Here is a 14,497-nt window from a genome sequence, read left to right on the forward strand (position 1 = left end):
AACTCAGGAAAAGATAGCAGGCATGACAGAAAGTGGTCTAAATCTCATAACAGAAATGGTAGAGGAAATTGAAATGGTAATAATGACAGAAATGGTGGAGGGAATGTTCCAAACATCAGGTGTTATCATTGCAGAAAAGAGGGCCACACCAGAAGATTCTGTCCAGAAAGACAAAATGGAGGTTCGAATCATGATAGGAACAATGACCTAGGGAATGCTGCTATTGTTCAAGATGGTTATGAATCTTCAGAGGCATTAATGGTGTCAAGAAACAGTTCAGAAACTGAATGGATAACGAATTATGGTTGCTCTTTCCATACGACTCCCAACATGTCATGATTTGAAGAATTTGATGATCAAGAAGGCAGATCTGTACTTCTTGGAAATAATCAAGCATGTAAGATCAATGGAATTACGTCTCTGAATTTTAGATTTCATGAAATTTGAACTAATTAAGTACACGTATTTTATACACTTTCTGATTATATTAGTTGAGGTGTATTTTATTTCTCCTCATTTCTCTTGTTAAACAGAGTTTCATCGTATAAATAATGTTCTAGTTTACTCATCAACTTGTCTCCTAATAATTGTTTGTATAGACATAGGGTGGGCTCAATGCAAAATTTGGTATTTTTATAAAAAAGTTATATATAAAGTGATATTTTCCAAAATTAAAGATAATTTTGTATAGAAAAATAATATCTTTTTAAAAATAGAGCCTTTATGATTAGGGATCCTAAGCACATGTCTGGCCCACCTGGTCAGGGTCATCTCTGCTTGGACGATTATAGCAGTCCAAAATAGTTACCCTACTTGGTACTATATATTAAGCCTGCCATTTTTTTTTTCTTTTTCCTTTATTTTTTTTCCTTTCATTATTTCATTTTTGTCCCATCATCTTTTTTTTCTTTCATTTTTATTCCTTTTTTTGTTGCCTTCCGTTTTTTCTACTTTTTGTCCTTTCATTTTTTTTTATTTTTTTTTTTGTCCTTCATTTTTTTTTCATTTATATAATATATTGTCCATCACTTTCACTAGGGGAAGAAAAAGAGCTCAACAATAATCAATCTACTATAAATTGAGAAAATAAGATCAAATATCTCGTATAAATTAGATTATCTATATAAGTTACACTCATCGTGTTGAAAATAAATATATTGCGAAGCTAGGTGAGATCACTTAATCATTCATCTTCTTGAATTGCATGAGGCATGAACAATTACACGTGATTTTCTCTTTCATGTTTATTTAATTGTTTTGAGCGCGGGTCATCACATAATTACTATAGTGATAATCTGATGATAATTAAACTAATAATAATAATATCATATGTTGACCATCCAATTCTAAAGGTAAAATAAGGGTGCATTTGACCCAATACTAATGACATATATTCCTTACAAGGAAATATTGAATTTCGTACCTGGCTAAGCAATAGTGTTTATCATTTACTTATTAAAATTAAACAATCCTGAGTTGAAGCCAATGTATCAGATATGGAATTCAAGTTGTGAAGCTACTTAGTATTTACCTCCGGCTAGAAAATTATGTACAGTCAAGTGACTCAAAATATATACGTGACTACATCCATGAATTATATGGTCTTTCCGCAAATTCTGATCAAAATATTATCTTGGTCTATCTTTTACTATTTACCAAACACCTGCCTAAATATTAAAAATGGATTGTTAGACCATTAGTAAGTTGAGCATCAAGTCCTTCCACTACTTTATATGCATTACACACTACTCTTAGGGCATGTTTGGTACGCTGTATGGTGTTTATTTGTGTAAAATATTGTATTAATTATATTATATTTGGTAGGCAATTGAATCAATTAATACTAAAAAAAATAAATATTTTCAAACTAATCATATGTGATACTACCTAGACCCCAACCCTCGACCTCGATCCCTGACTATGCCCCAGAACCCAAACCCCGAACCTTGACCCCAAATTCGACCCCGACCCCAAATTCGACCACAGCCTTGATCTAGTCCCTAGCCCTGATCCTCAGCCACTACCTCGCCCATCCTCGGCCCCAGACCATAGCCTCGACCCTGACCCCCAACCACGACCCTCAAACCCCGCTCCTACTCTAAGATCCACGACATCGACCCAGAACGTGGCCCCCAACCACCAACCCTGGCCCCTAGCTCCAGCCCCGACCCCAACTCCAACCCCACAACCCCATCCCCTGCCCTGACCATTAGCCTTGACCCTGGCCCTAGTCCCCAGACCCTCAATCCTGGCCACATCCCCTACCTTGTCCCCGACTTTGACCCCATGACCTTGACCCTGCCTCGACTTCTGCCCCTGACTCTCGACCCCAGCCCCGACCCTCGACCTCGACCCTTCACCCCAACCCCAGGCCCTGACCCTTGACCTGGCCCCTAACCCGACCCTGACCCCGACTCTGACCCAGCGACCCCAACCTCAGCTCCAACCCCAACCCCGATCCTAATGTCGATCCCAGTCCCGACGCAAACCATACCACAATGCGACCTAATTTCAAATATATTACTCTAATGCCCCAAACTCCCTAATGAGGTTTAATGGTTGGATAAGGGGGCTGAGAGGGTCATAATTAATTTATTATGCAATTAAATGATTATATGCATGATTATGTGAATTATATCATTATATGATGATAAATGCATGCATGTGGGTCCACTTTTCATTATAAGGGTATTTTGGTAATTTGGCCCGTTGAGGGCATATTTGTATGTTTTCATACATGTTGGTGAATTATGGATGAGGTCACATCACTATGTGGATATGTTTGAGCTATTTGGCATGAGACGATCTTAGAATGTAAGTTAGCGGTTTAGTCATAACGGGGTTATTTATCGGGCTCGGGGTGAGTCTCGGGGTAATTTGATGATTAGTACATTATCAGAAATTAAAGGGTAATGGGATATGATTTATTTATTAGTGGAGAATATTGGGAATAATGAGAATTGGAGCACGTTAATTATGATTAATGAGATTAGATGGGAAATGACGGTTTGGCCCTTGGGGGTTGTTCAGAAGTTAAGATTGACCTATGGGCAATTTGGTCATTTGACCTTAGGATATATTTGAATTAAGATGGCTGTAGAAGGAAATAGGCTGAAAACAGAGACTCTTTTTCTTTCTCTCCCGATCATCTCTATTCCTCTTTTCCTTTGAATTTTTGAAGCTTAGATTGAGGGTTCAAGCTTGGGAATTAAGGCTGGAGGTTTTAGGCTAGTGTTCCGCCATTGAAGGGGGTGTAATTCTGAGTTGGAGGTGAGATTTCAGCCATGGTTTTTCTGGTTTTTGCTCTGTTTTCTAGCTGGTTTTGAGTTTATAATTTGATGCTAGTTTTGGGAATCAATGAGGATTTTGGGAAAAGTTTGATTGGGTTTTGAGGTCAAAGACATGTAGAACTGGTTTTTGGGTTCATTTGTGGGTTTGGTTGAGGTTTGGGGTCAGTTTTTGAGGTTTTAAACTTGTAGAACAGGAAAAGAAAAACTCAGAGCTTGGGAACTCTGTTCTAGCGATACATTGCCCAGTATTGGGTGCTACATCGCTGGTTAGGGGAGGTGGCTTTGTCTGTAGCGCCTAGAAGGCAGCGCTGTAGCACTTTGACCTGTTTTTTCAGGGCATGATTTTGGGTACTTTTTAGGGCTTAGGCTCGGGGGTTCAATTCCTAAGGCTCGGGATCGAATCTACTAACCGTTTTAGTACGATTCGAGGTCCCGAGAGCGAGGTTTTAGACCGTGAACCTTTTATGATTTATTTTATTAATGGGATTCTATATTTAGTTATGACTAGGTGACCGCTAAGGGACCAAAGGACCGATCGTTCTCAAGGTTCGTTCTTTTATTATTTCATGCTCGAACCCGAGGTAAGAAAACTGCACCCAGTATGTGACATGCATGGTTATTGATGAGGCATGTTGAGTGCTTTATTTGTATATATGGAATGCATATTAAATGCGTAACAATTTGCTTATCTGTGTATGGCACTAACCTATGAGTCAAGAAACGGCAATGGTGTCAGTATTGATTGTGAATGTTATCCCCAAAATTTCAGTTCGATGACGTGGCAATCAGAAGTGACAAGTGGCAATGCATGGTTAGTAAATGACACAATAATAGTCAATAAATGTGTTGGCTCTTCGAAGTTGTGATAAAGTGATCTGACCGATCTGATAGAATATTTTTCTGACTGGTGAAGATTTTTTACTAACCAGTCAAGTGTTTTGCTAGACCGGAGATGTGTCATGCTAGACCAGAGAAGTGTCATGCTAGACCAGAGATGTACCATTTTAGACCAGAGATGTGTCATGTTAGACCGGTGGAGTGCATGGCCGACCAATGAGGTGTTTGGCCGACCAGTGGAGTTCAAGGCCGACCGGTGAGGTGTTTGGCCAATCGGTGAAGTGCATGGCCGATCGGTGGAGTGCATGGCCGACCAGTGAGGTGTTTGGCCAACCGGTGGAGTGCATGGCCGACCAGTGAAGTATTTGGCCGACCGGTCTTTCTTCAAGGAGTGAAGTTGGCCGACTAGACAGATCATCATTATGCAACCAAAGTTCCAGTAATGGCTTCGGCTGGAATTAGTCGTACCTACGCGGGAATCTCTCAGTTTATCCCAAAGAAGTCGCATGTTGTTGTATTTTAAATGTTATTATTAATTAAATATTGTGAGAGTAACAGAAAGGACCCGGTCAAAGGGAATATCTGATGTACGATCCATGAACCTATAAATAAATGGCTCATGGCATCATTTTAGGGATCTCATCTTTTTGGACTGAGAAAAACTCTCTAGTTTAGAGACTTTGGGACTGTTACTTGGGGCATTCTTGGGGCATTTTCTAAGAGAGTTTAGAGAGAGAAACTATGTATTCTTCTACTTACACTTAAGAAACTCAGTTCACTAAAGCTCATCTGATCTTAAGTGTAGGATATATATCACAACTCCAAGTGGATTCGGCTATTACCAATAAATTGGGGCTGAACCACTATAAAATTATCTGTGTCGTATTTTTCTCTTGAAGGTTCATTGTAGTTTTGACGTCTACTCGTCGTTGGCCAAAATCGTGGTCAACATTTTGGTGCTTTCATTGAGAGCCTAAAGAGAAGAAACACACGTTTATCGTATCAAGATGGCGCCCAAGAATACCAGTGTGGCATCCAAAAAGTCAGGCATGTCAAAAGAGCCTGCTAGATCAGAAGGTCCTGGACCGTAGAACCCAGAGACTGAGCCCAGGGTCTTTCTCAAGGAGACCACTCCAGAAGTTGAATAACTCCAAGAAGTAATAGGTGCTTTCCAAGAGGAGATGGTGCAATTCAATGCTCGGCAGGAGTCTTTCACTGAAGAGATGGCCAGGCTGAGAGCTGTGTTAGAACAACAAAGGCGCGATATGGAGGCTAGAAGCAATGAGCTCAGCCATCGAAAGGAGGAAGTCGACCGAAGACATCGTGAAGCAACACTTGCTCTAGAAGCGGCTACCCAGTTGGGCCAAGCCAATGCTCAAGCCACAGCACAAGCAGCCACCAAGGGAGCAAGAAATAATAATGCTGATCAGAGGACCACAGATAGAGCCAATTCTCGGGTACCGGACAGAAGCAAGAGTAATCCCCCTGGCCGGGAAGATGATGGGGACCGATCTAGAACTGCCTCGACGCAAAGGGAGAACTCTAGAACCCCCTCCAGGAGCCACCGATCAGAAACATCTAGATCAGGGAGTCACCGATCGGGCAATAAAAGGACTCCACCCAGGCAGGATCAGAACAGGACTCCTCGAGATAAGAGGACTTCACAATTCAGAGATGAGCATGGTCGTGATGAGGCTGATAGTCATCACACCGACCAGTCAAAGGAAAAGAGGGGCAACGACCAACAAGGAGGAAAAGGCTGTCCGGGATGTACCGAAAAGCCTCCACTGCACCCCGGCCAGCAGCGTAGTGGGAGAGAGCAAGTCCCGCGTAGTAAGCCATCTAAACAATTGAAAAGTGCAATGTTCGATCGGGCAGGAGAGCATGCTTCCCGGAAGGATCTAAAGGAAGTTATCACCAACAAGAGGAGGACCGTCCTGGTCGAAGGGAAAAATCTGAACCGCTCTGCCAGACAAGTAGAAATACTTGACGACAGTGCATCAGATGGTAATTCCCGACCAGGCGGTCATGACCTTGGAACTTCGTCAGTTGCACCAGCCATCCAAGCCCAGCTTGACGTTATAGCAGCTGCAGTGCAAGGTTTGTCAAAAGGACCTTCGGGATGGATGCGATAGACCACCGAAGTGGCAGCCCATTTTGTGCCCAGATTAGAGCAGCTTAGCTGCCGGCAAAATATAAAGCACCGGTTCTGCCAGTATATACAGAAAAGGTAGATCCCATCAGACATGTTGGGAAATTTGTGGACCAGATGGAATTGCTCGGAGTAAGTGACGATTATCGGTGTAGAGTTTTCCCGACTCCTTTGTCAGATACCGCCCAGGAATGGTATTGGAAGTTTAAGCCGAACTCCATTATCTCTTGGGAAGCATTCAGGAAGAAGTTTTGTAGAAAATTCAACACTGCCCGGGATCCACCAATTTATGCCAACCACTTAGCAGATATCAAACAAGGGAAAGATGAGTCTTTAAAGAATTATATACGGAGATTCATGAGAGAAGCCAATAGAGCAACTGCTGTAGGAGACGAGGGGAAGATGGTTGCCATATCCGCTGGGATAACTTATCGGAGCCCTTTGTGTGATAGTATACATAGAAATCCAATTTCAACACTTCAACAATTTCTTGACCGAGCAGACAGGTATATGAAATTGGATAATGCAATCGAGAAAGAGGAGAATGGCATAAACAATCCGGGCGGATCAACTGACTCTCCTAATAATGGTGGAAAGAAAGGTGGAAATAACGGGTCTGACCACCATGAGGAAAAGAAAGCAAAGTTGAGTTCAAACGAAAAGCCAACCAAGTATGAGCCTCAGTTCACTAATTACACCACTCTCTCGGCCAGCCGTGCGGAGATATATCTTGCTAGTCATGAAGATGTTCTCTACAAGAAACCTCCACCCATCAGGAAAGAGATGGGGAAGAGAGATATGAATAAGTTTTGTCGTTTCCATGGAGATTATGGTCATGACACGAATGAATGCAATCACCTCAAGGACGAGATAGAATTTCTTCTCCGGTCGGGCAAGTTGAGGAAGTACCAGGCAGAGACACCCCAAGGAGAAGGAGGCAGCAACAATCTGGGTTCAAACGACAAAGATCTCCGCCCTTGCAGCCCAGGCCTATGGACTTTACCTTAGACACTATATGTGGAGGTCCACACTTGGCTGAGGATAACAACAAAGCAAGGGAGAGGTATGCCGAGACACTTCGACATGAGCGGGAGCACTAGGATCAGGAGCCACTGGAACGATGAGCGTCTGTGAATATATTATTTCTAAATACCGCTTTCAAAGTGGTAGTTTAATTTCAAGTTGTTTAACTTGTTATTTAAATTTGGTTTATGAGCTGGTTATTTGCTGACCAGTCATGTATTTTTGAACAATTTTTGTTGTTTAAGACTTGTTATTAGACACGTTTTGTCCTTTTTAATTTACGAGTAATAAAAGAGACTACGCGCAGCGTGGTCGATTCTTGCTACAAAAGTGCATGTGTGTTAATTATTCGAACAGTGTTCAACTGGTCGGTAAAATCGGACAGTGTTCAACTGGTCGATACATTCAAGCAGTGTTCAACTGCTCGAATATTTTCAATATATTCTATGTGTTTCACGAGCAATAAACTACTCGAATAGATTCAGTCAAGTAGCAAGTGACCCAGGATCTTTCAACCCTCGATCGATTGGGGGGCACATGGGATATGCTGGTATATAATTTAACACAGGCAATAAGAGCACGAGTAAACATATTTGTTTTTAGGCTGACTTGTAAAATTTTGAAGTCAAAAAAAGGCCATTAAGCTAACTTGTTTGACAAAGCTTAAGTAACTTGGAATTTTTCAAAATTTCAAGTTAGAAGCAAATATTCATGTGACAATAAACATTATGCTCATAAAATGTTAGAGCAATAAGAGTGTGAGAAAGTATACTTAGTATGGACTTATGAAATGTCTAGAATTTCTAAGTTAGAAAACTAAGTACTCATGCGAAAATATAAGGCATACATCAGAGTGGCTTTACTATTCACAAAAACTTATAACTTTTTAAGTCTAAAAAGACTTAGAATGTTTCAAGTTAGCAAAGAAAAGTAAAGTATAAATGCCAACAGCTCGACCCGAGCCCTAGGCCGTGGCAGATTTGTAATATCCATAACTTGGGTGGTCAAAGGTCAAACTTTGACCCTCGTTGAAAAATAGTCTTTATAAATGATCGTTTAATTTATTTTTAAATCGTACTATAATTATAATTTAAAATAATGAAATAACTCCTATAATTATATATAAAAATATTAGTAATAAAAGTATGATCATTTATCATTATACATAAAACAATAATATTCTCATAGTTATGTAGTCACCAAATAGTTAAATTTAATAAGTCATAAACACCCAAAATAATACTTAGCATCCACCATTCCTCATCCCTAACTATTTCATAGCTCATTCAGATATACCGCTCACTAGATTCGAAGTCGAATACATAAACAATGCTCAAAAGATAAGACAATGACACTAAATAGAAATAGGCTAAACACATTGACTCCATCGATAATTCATCTTTTCCACGTTCGCGTCAGTAGGCTCCTGGAATGGGAGAGATAGGGGTGAGCTTATAAAGCCTAGTAGGAAAACAACTAATAACATAGGACCCAAAAGTTTAATACAACCCCTGCATGGTTAGCTTTGAAAACAAAACATACATCAACATGTATAAACCAAAATAGAGAAACCACAAATAATCATAAGAGCATAGCTACAAGTGCACATCACACCGTCCACTAGATCCCTAGTTCCCGTTACCCACCATAGAAAATCCAACATCCTAAACCGGGTAGCCGGACCTGATAACCACCACAAGGGGGAGGCTCAGAACACTTCCTGTATATAGATGCTAGGTCTTTACACCTACAGGTGAGTGGACACCTGATCTACCTATGATGACACAGAGACTAGGTCGTGAAACAACAACGTGCACCAATCATGATCACTATGGCTCTCATCGGTATAACCAAATACAGGTAAACATGAAAAGAAAGAAACATATTTCCTTTATATTTTAGAAAATTGGGCAGCATAACAGCTACATTTGAATAAACCCAAAAATCATAACCTGCATAAATAAGTGAACAAAAATATATATTTGGCACTCAGTGCCCTCAGAACAGATCAGAAAACTTGTAGGTTAAGTTTTTAATTTTTCAAACATTTTATAAATATCAAAATTGGAATATGTTGAATGCAATTTAATATGAGTAAAATAAGTCCAATAATCTAGTTGAGTCCCTACCTCTTTAGAATTTAATCTGAGCTCAAAGCGACGCTCCTAAGCTTAACAATGCTCTTAGAATGATTTAGTCCGATTTTAATATCACGTTTTCCCCACGTGCACCAAATGAGAAAATGATTATCAGCATAGAATTCCTTATTCAAAATCATGTCCAATGGCATATAATATGACCATGTTTAAAATTTCAAGTTCTGGAACCTCACCCTAGCGGTGCACTATAGCTGTTGGCGACGGTACCGGAAACGTCGATGAATATATGCATGGCATATATCAAAATGATCCTCTTGATGAGTACATCATGAAAGTACAGCTCCTTCGCCCAAATGACCTCCGGTGTCACCGGAAAATGCTTCCAAAGGGCGGAGATACCCAAAATCTTGCCGGAGAAAAACGACAAGTTAATCGGAATGAATTAGTGGGTTTTGTTCATCTCTCCACGCTGGTTCCAAGGGTATCAACCACTCGTCAAGAGGTGGTCGGAGTTGGCTGAAAAACACAGTCAAAGTTGACGGACCAAAACTTTGACTGGCGATTCCGAACGATTGACGGCGAGTTGGACGGTGCCGCTTGGCAGTGAAGGTCGCCGGAGCAAGGCGAAACCGATGAGCTGCCGCGTCAAAAATGGTGGCCGGTGGTGGTTGGTTCTGGTGCCTTGGCATGGGTTGTCGAGAGAAGAAGAAGAAGAAGAAGAAGAAGAAGAATAAGAGGAGGAGGAGAAGAGTGTCGGGGAGAGAGAAAGAAAAAGAAAAGAAAAAACTAAATAAATAATAATTTTTTTTCCCTTTTTGACTTTTCCAACCTAAGAAAAGTCTCAGGTTTCACAGTTATGGTGTGGTTCAACAGCTCAACAGAAGGCCTTAGGGCGTGAGGAAGAGAAAGTCGAGTTCGAAGTGCGTGATAGAGAGATAGCGAATGACAGAGAGAGAAAATCGATAGATTGAGTGTGAGAGAGAGAGGCAGAGGAGGCGACGACTGTGGTTTAGTTTCGGGTGTCTTAGGGCTCAATGAGAGTTGATGAGAATATTTTGTGTTTGTTTTTGCTTTTGTTCTCCGACTATTTCGTACAATTTCATTTGACACCGTCTTAATGTTTCATTTCTCGCCTAAACGTATCCATGACTTGCACTACTTTAAAAAAAATCCTCAATGTCGGTGTTGGGGTCAATAGCGACAACGTTTAACTGTCGGCATTGGTCTCGAATATATGTTGGCGTTGGGGTCAGTAGCGACACATTTTAACTGTCGGCATTGGTCTCGAATTAACTGTCGGCGTTGGGGTCAATAGCGACAATCAAAAGCAACGGTGACAGTTATTAGCTGTCTGCATTGGTCTCTATGCCTACAGTTTTTAACTGTCGGCGTAGAGTTCCGCTAAACAATTACGACAGTCAACAAAATTGACTGTCATGGTTAGGTATCGGGAAAGCACAATTTTGTAGTAGTCACTATGCTATATTTTTAATATCACAATAGACAATAGGTGACAATTTTTCTTTGGGTTCCTTATATGTGTTATTGACTTAATTATAAAAGATGAAAACTGCAATTCTACTATATATGAATAAGTGTTGTGTGGGGGTTACAAGTGGGTATCGACAGTTTGAAATAGTTTATAGATATATAACCGACATCCATGATGAACACTCTCTACTACTTATGCTACCTATATAGAATGTCTTATAAGGGCACGTTTGGTACGTCGCATTGCATTGTATTGTATTCGTTTAATACAAAATTATGTTTAGTATTCATTCGTATTATAATGTTGTATTAACTTATATTATGTTTGGTACACAATTGTATTGTATTGTATTGAATTAATATAAACTAAATAAAATAAATATTTTCAAATGATATCATATGTGATACTACCATGACCCTGACCCTGGCCCCAGCCCCAGAACCGAGCCCCGACCTCTGATCCTAGCCCCCAACCCTGAGGTCGACCTTGAAACCCAGCCCTGGCCCCAAACCTCGGAACCCAGCACCGACCTCTAAGCTCGGCCTCCGACCTTGACCCTTACACTGACCCCGACCCCAACCTTGACCCTAGCCCCTGCCATGACCCAGTTGGCAAGCTTGAACATCGACCCCGACCTTCGGCCCTAATGCCGAACCCCAAACTTCAACCCCGACCACTACCCTAACGCAGACCCCGAACCCTGACCCCAACTCTAACTCTTGCCCCTGCCTTGACCCCGACGCCAACCCTAGACCTTGACCCTGACCCCTATAGCCTTGACAGTCGAACCCCAACCCCGGGACCCCGACTCTGACATTGACCCTAATGCCAAACCCCAAACCTTTGACTCCGACCCCAACCCCAACCCCAGACCTTGGTCCTGATCCCAGTTCTGACCCCCGTCCGCGATGACCCAGCCTATACTCCGACACCAAACTCGATCCTTAGCCTCGACCCCGACTTGCAACGCTGACCTAGACACTTCGACTCGGACCCCTGACTCTGGACCCGAACCCAAACCATAGCCCCCGACCCTAGCCCCCAACTCCAACCCCTGACCCTTTGTCGAGGCCCCAACCCTATCACCGACCCTAACCCCGGACCTTAATTACCACAATACAATCTAATTTCAAAATTATTACAATACAAACTAATAATTACCATTTCTTATATATTGAATAATACGGTTGGTATTGTACTAAAATTTGTGATTGTAATAATTAATACAATACAAAATTCATTCCAAACATAGTGTTCTACTTATTTAATACAATACAATCTCTTTATAAAATATGTCAAACCTGCATTGTGTCTTATCACTACAAAAAACAAGGCCTATACCGAGAACAAATGTCATCGGTATAAGTCTCAATGTTCTCGGTATACCCTATACCGAGAACCAGTCATCGGCAGTAAGTATTCGGCACAGCCGCGTCGATAGAATGAAACTTCTTCCGACGACATTAAAAATGTTCTCGGTATAGGTTGTACCGAGGACAATGTCATCGGTATATAGTGAAAAATGTCCTCGGCAGAACCAACCCAAATTTGTCATCTTAATTGTATATACCGAGGACAATGTCCTCGGTATAGACTAAACACGAATTTTTTTTTATATTTGTAATATTTATTCCCTTATTTATTTATTTATTTATTTTGAATTAAATATAAAATAATAGAATAAAATTAAAGCACTTATATTAAACATATAAATAAAAACATAAGAGTATGTTTACTGAATCAAAATAAAGAGTTGTCTTAAACATAATAATGTAATAATCCATTGTAATAAAATTCATACATAAGTCCTACTGAGTCGGTGCTCCAACATCGGGATCATCAGGTGGTGGTGGGGCACATTGAGATCCCGGGGTGATATAATGAGTCCGGACATGCTCCTCTAACTGTCAAAGACGCTCTCTCATCTCAGACATCTCTTCATCTCTAGTTTGTGAAGGACGAAAATCAAATGGAGTTCGGTCCCTTATGTTAAGGATACGTCCATATCCTTTCTGGTGGCCCCGTCGTTTTCCAAAGACAGTTTGTACCAAAGATATGTCTTCATCTTCAGACGCACTCGAAACTGGTGTGGAACTCTCAGTATCAGTATTGTCTGTGTCTGTTGTGTGTCGCGATATGCACGCAATTCCTCCTATGATACAATGTATAATGTAATTATGTTTTGTAAACAAACAATTAAAATTTTGAAAAATGTTTAAAAAAGCTTAACGTACCCAAGTATTTTTGGCTGTCTCTGTCACCCACCCTGTGCCTGATTTATGGTGAGTATCCATCCAGCTATCCGGGATGGGCTCAAGTTGGCCAGTCTCTAAATTGCGCTGTCACGTACATATATTTTTATAAAATTAATAATTAAACGTAAATAAGAAAAACAAACTAAAAAATAATTAATTAACTAACTTTTTTATAGCGCAGCGCTGGGATTGGCTGAGAATCTCCATAGCTAAGCTCTTTCAGTTTCTTCCTATTTTCCTTGTTGACCACAGAACGTTTCTGCAAAAAGTTATCGTTAGTAATATATTTAATTAAGATAGTTAAGTTTAGCAAGAAATTAATACCGTAATTTCTGGGCGTTGGAAAAATTCAATGGCTTTTTGCCACTGCGTATCCGTGCAACCACCATAACGATTTTGTGGCCCATTAATCGTTAAATGCTCTTTAATATCGTACTTCCAGTCAGAATACTTTTTAGTACACGAAGTATCAATGTCTCTCAAGATCCCAGGCATATGCCCTTCTCCATATCTAGTACGCCCAATATCAAACAAATCATCCTAATTTACAAACATTTATTAGTAAATATGATATATAACATAAAATGAGAGTTAACATAAAAATCACATAAACTACTTACTTCCAAATGTGCAATTATTCTTTGTTTCGAGGCATTTGGTACTTTTGACCATTGAGGACAGTCCGGATCTGTGTACTGTCGAACAAGTAATCCGAGCTCTCTTGAGAAATTTGAGCTGTAATCTCCGATCTCTTTATATGTTCTCCCCTGCACATCCCACTCGAGAGGGAGAGGACGCCCCAACTGTTCCCTTTTTTCCCGCGTGTTCAATCCTTTATGGCGTCCACGTTTGTTTGGAGGCGCTATTGTATGCAAATTCAATATTTTAAAATTAATATGGATTAATTGTTAAAATTTAAGGAGTATATCAATGTGTAAAGTATTACCTCGTTCACAATCAGCTGGGATATCTGACGGTCCACGTGGAGGATCGCATCCTCCACCATCACCCCCGTGAGATCGAGCAATAACATCAGCCATATCTGTCCAATTAATCGATATTAAAATTACATTTATCGGTTAAAAATGACTATATAAAACTAATTATTGTTAAAAATAATTACTTCAACATATTATAAAATTATCACTTAATTATCACTATAATAATCTTCACTATCATCATCGGTTTCTATGTGTTCATCTTCCTCTTCATCATCTTCATATTCAACTTCCTCCTCCTCCTCCTCCTCCTCCACTTCCTCTTCCTCCTCCTCCTCTTCTTCTTCCATTTCCTCCTCCCTCTCCTCCTCAATTGCAACATTATCTATCTCAACAAATTGTAATGGAGCC

General features: G+C 40.5%; 1 protein-coding gene across 1 annotated transcript; it reads right to left on the reverse strand.

Moving 5' to 3' along the window:
• Positions 1–9,727: 9,727 nt before the first annotated feature.
• Positions 9,728–14,249, reverse strand: LOC133777925 (uncharacterized). Its single transcript, XM_062217716.1, has 4 exons — positions 14,095–14,249; positions 13,769–14,010; positions 13,610–13,688; positions 9,728–9,807 (listed from the first exon to the last, which is right to left on the reverse strand). The coding sequence occupies exons 1-4, from the start codon at positions 14,186–14,188 to the stop codon at positions 9,728–9,730; spliced, it is 495 nt and encodes a 164-aa protein (XP_062073700.1). The 5' UTR covers positions 14,189–14,249.
• Between the last annotated feature and the right edge of the window lie 248 nt (positions 14,250–14,497).

The sequence above is a fragment of the Humulus lupulus genome, chromosome 1, assembly GCF_963169125.1.
Source record: "Humulus lupulus chromosome 1, drHumLupu1.1, whole genome shotgun sequence".
Classification (NCBI taxonomy): Eukaryota; Viridiplantae; Streptophyta; class Magnoliopsida; order Rosales; family Cannabaceae; genus Humulus; species Humulus lupulus.